The sequence below is a fragment of the Clupea harengus genome, chromosome 25, assembly GCF_900700415.2.
Source record: "Clupea harengus chromosome 25, Ch_v2.0.2, whole genome shotgun sequence".
In the NCBI taxonomy this organism is placed as follows: domain Eukaryota; kingdom Metazoa; phylum Chordata; class Actinopteri; order Clupeiformes; family Clupeidae; genus Clupea; species Clupea harengus.
The window spans coordinates 5,309,641-5,317,140 of NC_045176.1; the positions used below are offsets into that span (position 1 = coordinate 5,309,641).

General features: G+C 47.8%; 1 protein-coding gene across 1 annotated transcript in view; it reads left to right on the forward strand.

Moving 5' to 3' along the window:
• Positions 1-7,500, forward strand: part of LOC105891294 (voltage-dependent R-type calcium channel subunit alpha-1E-like) — a 75,211-nt gene that overhangs the window by 54,255 nt on the left and 13,456 nt on the right. The window contains exons 32-40 of the mRNA XM_031562782.2: positions 306-466; positions 912-1,049; positions 2,674-2,875; positions 4,024-4,188; positions 4,905-5,015; positions 5,973-6,053; positions 6,245-6,364; positions 6,453-6,518; positions 6,718-6,809. Of these exons, the coding sequence (XP_031418642.1) occupies positions 306-466; positions 912-1,049; positions 2,674-2,875; positions 4,024-4,188; positions 4,905-5,015; positions 5,973-6,053; positions 6,245-6,364; positions 6,453-6,518; positions 6,718-6,809 (1,136 nt within the window). The remainder of the gene's footprint in view (positions 1-305; positions 467-911; positions 1,050-2,673; positions 2,876-4,023; positions 4,189-4,904; positions 5,016-5,972; positions 6,054-6,244; positions 6,365-6,452; positions 6,519-6,717; positions 6,810-7,500) is intronic.

Genomic DNA, 7,500 nt, shown 5'->3' on the forward strand with positions numbered 1-7,500 from the left:
ATAGTAGCTGTAATTGCTACATTACTGACATATTGCACACTGTAATTGTAATTGGAAGCTGAGAATGGACCTGTTTTGCTGGCTACTGCATTGTGTTGTGTTTTGCTGTAGTCCAAGTCTGTAATGAATGTACAAAACTTCCCCTCAGACGATGACACAAACCTTTCCTCACAACTACAAACCTTTCTGTGCCACCTCCTGTAGCAGGTCTTTTAACGTCCCTTTGTGGAAATGTGGGCTGCAGTGCCCCTCTGCCTGTGAGGGTTGAGTGACTGACCTCGTGGGGTGTGTTTCTGCTCATCCAGGCGGTGTTTGACTGTGTAGTCACCTCCCTGAAGAACGTCTTCAACATCCTCATCGTCTACAAGCTCTTCATGTTCATCTTCGCAGTCATCGCTGTGCAGCTCTTCAAGGGGAAGTTCTTCTATTGTAATGACGCCTCAATGAACACGGAAAAGGAATGCCAGTAAGCCAAGATATGCACACACACGCATACACACATACACTCTCACACACACATACACACACATACACACACACACAGACACACACACACACACACACACACACATCACACACACATACACTCACACACTCTCACACACACACACACACACACAGACACACACACACACACACACACACACACTCATGCACATACTAACACACACAGGCACACACACCACCACGCATTCAGACACACACATACACACACATACACACACACACATACTCTCTCTCTCTCACTAACACAGAGAGGGAGAGGTCTCTGATGCTTTGAGTTTGCCACCGAGATGATGGATTGGTGATTGGTTAGATTGGTGTTGATTTCCTCTGCTCATTTCATTGCGGTCTGTATGATTGGGGTCCTGCTCTAACCCTCACCGTGCCCCCCCCCCCCCCCGTCACAGAGGCTACTACATCGACTACACCCGAGACAGGAAGGAGGTGAAGAAGAGGGAGTGGAGGAGACACGAGTTCCACTACGACAACGTGGCATGGGCCCTGCTCACCCTCTTCACCGTGTCCACAGGAGAGGGCTGGCCTCAGTGAGTCCGCCGCCGCCACCTCGGTCCTGACGTCTCGTCCTGATGTCTCACACACATCACACACACACACACACACACACACACACACACACACACACACACACACAACGTCAACGTGGCATGGGCCCTGCTCACCCTCTTCACCGTGTCCACAGGAGAGGGCTGGCCTCAGTGAGTCCGCCGCCGCCACCACCTCGGTCCTGACGTCTCGTCCTGATGTCTCACACACACACACACACACACACACACACACACACAAACACACACACACAACGTCAACGTGGCCTGGGCCCTGCTCACCCTCTTCACCGTGTCCACAGGAGAGGGCTGGCCTCAGTGAGTCCGTCCGCCGCCGCGGCCTCGGTCCTGACGTCTCGTCCTGATGCGCTGACTCATAGCACTGTTGTCCATGGAGACAGTGACTAGAGGGTGCACTCATCGTCAGATTGTATTTTTTACTGATAACCGCAAAACTACAGATCAAAATGTGGACAAATCCTTTAGACATCCTCTCAAAGGCCCTCCTAAACATGTGTCTAATCAGTCTAGCATCACCACATCGTAGTTTTACGTAAGTCTTTGTGTGTCGACTGTAAATGCTGTTGTTCAGTTCTCTAGTGGAGCTGGTTTAAATCACTCATAAGAGTCTATCCATGAAGCATCATGCTCACTTGGCTCAAAGCACTCATTCACATGAGTCACAGTAAAGTATCAAGAAGACTGTTTTATTCTGCAGCTTTCAACATTGGAAAAGGACACAGCATCACCACAGTAGCCTTTGTCTATCTATCTCCTCTCTCTCTTTCCTCTCTCTCTCTTCTCTCTCTCTCTCTTTCTCTCTCTCTTCTTCTCTCTCTCTCTCCTCCAACATTGGGCAAGGACACAGCATCACCACAGTAGCCTTTGTCTATCTATCTATCTCTCTCCTCTCTCTCTCTCCTCTCTCTCTCTCTCTCTCTTCTCTGTCTCTCTCTCTCTCTCTTCTTCTCTCTCTCTCTCCTCCAACATTGGGCAAGGACACAGCATCACCACAGTAGCCTTTGTCTATCTATCTATCTCTCTCCTCTCTCTCTCTCCTCTCTCTCTCTCTCTCTCTCTCTTCTCTGTCTGTCTCTCTCTCTCTCTCTCTCTCTCTCTTCTTCTTCTCTCTCTCTCTCCTCCAACATTGGGCAAGGACACAGCACCACCACAGTAGCCTTTGTCTATCTTCATAGACACACATGGGTTGTCCTCATCGTAACTCCTGTCATTTCATTCTGCACTAATGACGACGTTCAATTAATTCAGTGTGCTGTTTAGTGTTAAAACAGCACTGGATGAGAGTTGATATCACACTCAAGTCATAAAACATGTTGCTAGGCAGTTAGCATATGAGTGATTGAGAGAGAGTGAGAGAGGTGAGAGAGAGAGAGAGAGAAAGGTGAGAGAGAGAGAGAGAGGTGAGAGAGAAAGCGTTTATCTGTGTGTCTGGTTGTGTTTGTCACACTCTCCTCTTAGTGTTAACCGACTGCTGATTACCTACCAAATGTGACGTGAGTGTGTGTGTGTGTGTGTGTTGTGTGTGTGTGTGTGCGTGTGCGTGTGCGTGTGTGTGTGTGTATGTGTGACGTACGTCACGTCTCAGGGTCCTGCAGCACTCAGTCGACGTGACGGACGAGGATCACGGGCCCAGCCGTGGCAACCGCATGGAGATGTCCGTCTTCTACGTGGTGTACTTCGTGGTCTTCCCCTTCTTCTTCGTCAACATCTTCGTGGCCCTCATCATCATCACCTTCCAGGAGCAGGGGGACAAGATGATGGAGGAGTGCAGCCTGGAGAAGAACGAGGTGTCAGCTGTCTCACGCCGTCTCCGCCTCATCCGTCTCTTTTCTGCTCACGCTCAGCACTTCTCCACTGCTTGTGTTGGCAATAGATCATCTTCTGCCCTCCCTTTCCCCCCTCAGACTCTTTCTCCTGTCACTATAATCTATCGACTCACTTGTCGTCTGTCTACTTTCTTCTCTCTTAATCTCCCCCTCATTCTGTTCGTCTCTGTAATGGTTTGTCTGTTTGCCTGTCTGCCTGTCACTCTCTTCTGTGTTTGTATAACTCCTCCTCTCTGCCTGTCACTCTCTTCTGTGTTTGTATAACTCCTCCTCTCTGCCTGTCACTCTCTTCTGTGTTTATATAACTCCTCCTCTCTCTGCTTGTTGTCTGCCTGTCACTCTCTTCTGCGTTTGTATAACTCCTCCTCTCTGCCTGTCACTCTCTTATGTGTTTATATAACTCCTCCTCTCTGCCTGTCAATCTCTTCTGTGTTTGTATAACTCCTCCTCTCTCTGCTTGTTGTCCGGGACGACGCACACAGTGTTTGTATAACTCCTCCTCTCTCTGCTTGTTGTCCGGTACGACGCGCACAGTGTTTATATAACTCCTCCTCTCTCTGCTTGTTGTCCCTGACGACGCACACAGTGTTTATATAACGCCTCCTCTCTCTGCTTGTTGTCCGGGACGACGCAACACAGTGTTTATATAACTCCTCCTCTCTCTGCTTGTTGTCTGCTTGTCACTCTCTTCTGCGTTTATATAACTCCTCCTCTCTCTGCTTGTTGTCCGGGACGACGCACACAGTGTTTGTATAACTCCTCCTCTCTCTGCTTGTTGTCCGGGACGACGCACAGTGTTTATATAACTCCTCCTCTCTCTGCTTGTTGTCCGGGACGACGCACACAGTGTTTATATAACTCCTCCTCTCTCTGCTTGTTGTCCCTGACGACGCACACAGTGTTTATATAACTCCTCCTCTCTCTGCTTGTTGTCTGCTTGTCACTCTCTTCTGCGTTTATATAACTCCTCCTCTCTCTGCTTGTTGTCCGGGACGACGCACACAGTGTTTATATAACTCCTCCTCTCTCTGCTTGTTGTCCGGGACGACGCACACAGTGTTTATATAACTCCTCCTCTCTCTGCTTGTTGTCCCTGACGACGCACACAGAGGGCCTGCATTGACTTTGCCATCAGCGCCAAGCCCCTGACCCGCTACATGCCCCAGAACCACAAGACCTTCCAGTACCGCATCTGGCACTTCGTGGTGTCGCCCTCCTTTGAGAACACCGTTCTGGTCATGATCGCCCTCAACACAGTGGTGCTCATGTTAAAGGTAGCCGTGTCTGAGTCACTTCAAAACAGATATTATACTGAAAATGGCAAAGCCTTAGTCACATAGCTGTTTGTCTCATCATTACACATGGATTGGTCCAGAAATAAACACTATCCCACAAATCTAAAAGAAAATGTCATTAACACTACCATGGATACTCCAATACATCTGTAGATGAACACACTGAATGGAACAATAGAACTCAATGTTTGTAACAGGCCTAGGATATCTACACCAATAGAACTCAATGTTTGTCACAGGCCTAGGATATCTACACCAATAGAACTCAATGTTTGTAACAGGCCTAGGACATCTACACCAATAGAACTCAATGTTTGTAACAGGCCTAGGACATCTACACCAATAGAACTCAATGTTTGTCACAGGCCTAGGATATATACACCAATAGAACTCAATGTTTGTCACAGGCCTAGGACATCTACACCAATAGAACTCAATGTTTGTCACAGGCCTAGGATATCTACACCAAAATCTCTCTATCAATAAATGAATGTCCCGCTGACTTCCAAATCATTTTTCAGGAACAGTTGGCACATTTCATTTGACGTTGTCGTTGAATGTTTTTCTCTCTTCACTTCTGGCCGTCAGCAAAGATGCCTGTGCCTGGGTGGCAGGAGGGTGGGGTAGATACCACACCATATAATTAGAGTTCTCATCTCACCTCCATTTTACTGTTCTTCTTGCCTCCTATGCAGTACTACTCCGCTCCCCCTGCGTACGACACCGTCCTGAAGCACCTCAACACAGCCTTCACAGTGCTCTTCTCCCTGGAGTGCATCATGAAGATTATGGCCTTTGGCTTAGTGGTGAGCTGAACGGCCGAAGTACAGTTCACGAGAGGCACCTATGCTAAAGCTAAAGTGCAGTTCACGAGAGGCACCTATGCTAAAGCTAAAGTCTAGTTCACGAGAGGCACCTATGCTAAAGCTAAAGTGCAGTTCACGAGAGGCACCTATGCTAAAGCTAAAGTGCAATTCACGAGAGGCACCTATGCTAAAGCTAAAGTCTAGTTCACGAGAGGCACCTATGCTAAAGCTAAAGTCTAGTTCACGAGAGGCACCTATGCTAAAGCTAAAGTCTAGTTCACGAGAGGCACCGATGCTAAAGCTAAAGTCTAGTTCACGAGCGGCACCTATGCTAAAGCTAAAGTCTAGTTCACGAGAGGCACCTATGCTAAAGCTAAAGTGCAGTTCACGACAGGCACCTATGCTAAAGCTAAAGTGCAGTTCACGAGAGGCACCTATGCTAAAGCTAAAGTCCAGTTCACGAGAGGCACCTATGCTAAAGCTAAAGTGCAGTTCACGACAGGCACCTATGCTAAAGCTAAAGTGCAGTTCACGACAGGCACCTATGCTAAAGCTAAAGTGCAGTTCACGAGAGGCACCTATGCTAAAGCTAAAGTCTAGTTCACGAGAGGCACCTATGCTAAAGCTAAAGTGCAGTTCACGAGAGGCACCTATGCTAAAGCTAAAGTGCAGTTCACGAGAGGCACCTATGCTAAAGCTAAAGTCTAGTTCACGAGAGGCACCTATGCTAAAGCTAAAGTCTAGTTCACGAGAGGCACCTATGCTAAAGCTAAAGTGCAGTTCACGAGAGGCACCTATGCTAAAGCTAAAGTCTAGTTCACGAGAGGCACCTATGCTAAAGCTAAATTGAATGTAGCATTATCCAGGACTTATGTGTGATCATGTTCATGGTTGATGATATATGGTAAAAATACAAAAACAAAGGCAGACTATTGATAACTTGTTGTCCCCTCACAGAACTACTTTCGGGACACATGGAACATCTTTGACTTCATCACCGTGTTGGGCAGCATAACGGAGATTGTGGTGGATTTGCAGGTAATGCTGAAGTCCTGGTGACATGGAAGTTATGAAGAGGGTTCAGGTGCTTAGAAATGATTCAGGGTTATAGATTCAATGAGAAGGGAATCAGTCTGTCTGTGCCCAGATGGGGCTGTCCTCGGCTCCCGATAATTATTCTCTCTGCGATTTAACCACTCTCTCCTCCTTCTGCCTTCTCCTCACCTCAGTCAATCAACACCTTCAACATGAGCTTCCTGAAGCTGTTCCGAACGGCCCGGCTCATCAAGCTGCTGAGGCAAGGCTACACCATCCGCATCCTTCTCTGGACCTTTGTGCAGTCATTCAAGGTGAGCGCCGCTGGCTACTCCTGCTCAGTACAGTGAAACAGCCCAGTTAAAGTGGCGTCTGTAGTTAACAAGCACTCTCTCTTTTTAGGCACTTCCGTATGTGTGTCTGCTCATTGCCATGTTGTTCTTCATCTATGCCATCATCGGCATGCAGGTAAGGGCTTATTGAATTGAGAATTTTATTCGGTGTCATAATATAAGAGATCTTTTGTTGAGATTTTGGTGAGACTCCAAGATAAAGTTACCTTAACCTCCAGTTACAGACACACCATTTTTTTTTAAGTCCTCTGGCTGAAGAAAGTCAAGTGTCATCAGGCTAGGGCCATTAACGTTGTGAAGAATGCTGTCCATAGGTGTTTGGGAACATCAAGCTGAATGACGAGAGCCACATCAACCAGCACAACAACTTCAAGTACTTCTCCAGCGCACTGATGCTGCTCTTCAGGTGTGTGTCGCCCCTCAAGTCACCACGGCCGAGAACATTCTCTCTGTTATCACACTATAGCTGTGTGTGTGTGTGTGTGTGTGTGTGTGTGTGTGTGTGTGCGTGTGTGCGTGTGTGCGAGTGTGTGCGTGAGTGTGCGTGTCTGTGCGTGTGTCTGCGTGTGTGTGCGTGTGAGTGCGTGTGTGTGCGTGTGTGTGAGTGTGTGTGTGTGAGTGTGTGTGAGTGTGTGTGTGTGTGTGTGTGTGTGTGTGTGTGTGTGTGTGTGTGTGTGAGTGTGTGTGTGTGTGTGTGTGTGTGTGTGTGTGTGTGTGTGAGTGTGTGTGTGTGTGTGTGTGTGTGTGTCTGTGTGTCTGTGTGTGTGTGTGTGTGTCGCCCCTCGGGTCACCCAGGCCTAGAACATACTCTCTGTTATCACACTACAGCTGTGATATTCTCCAGCTGACCTCCTCCATCTCTGCAAACAGTGTGTGTGTGTGTGAGTGGGTGTTTTTGGAATTGGAGTGTATTACATTGTATTACATATGCATGTGTAGTGTGTTACATTACATTATTTACTTTATCATAAATAATATTTTTGTAAATGGGAATTATGATGGTGGCTACATTGGTTGACCCCGTCCCTGTGTGTGCAGCTTCATTGGTTGACCCAGTCCCTGTGTGTGCAGCTTCATTGGTTGACCCAGTCCCTGTG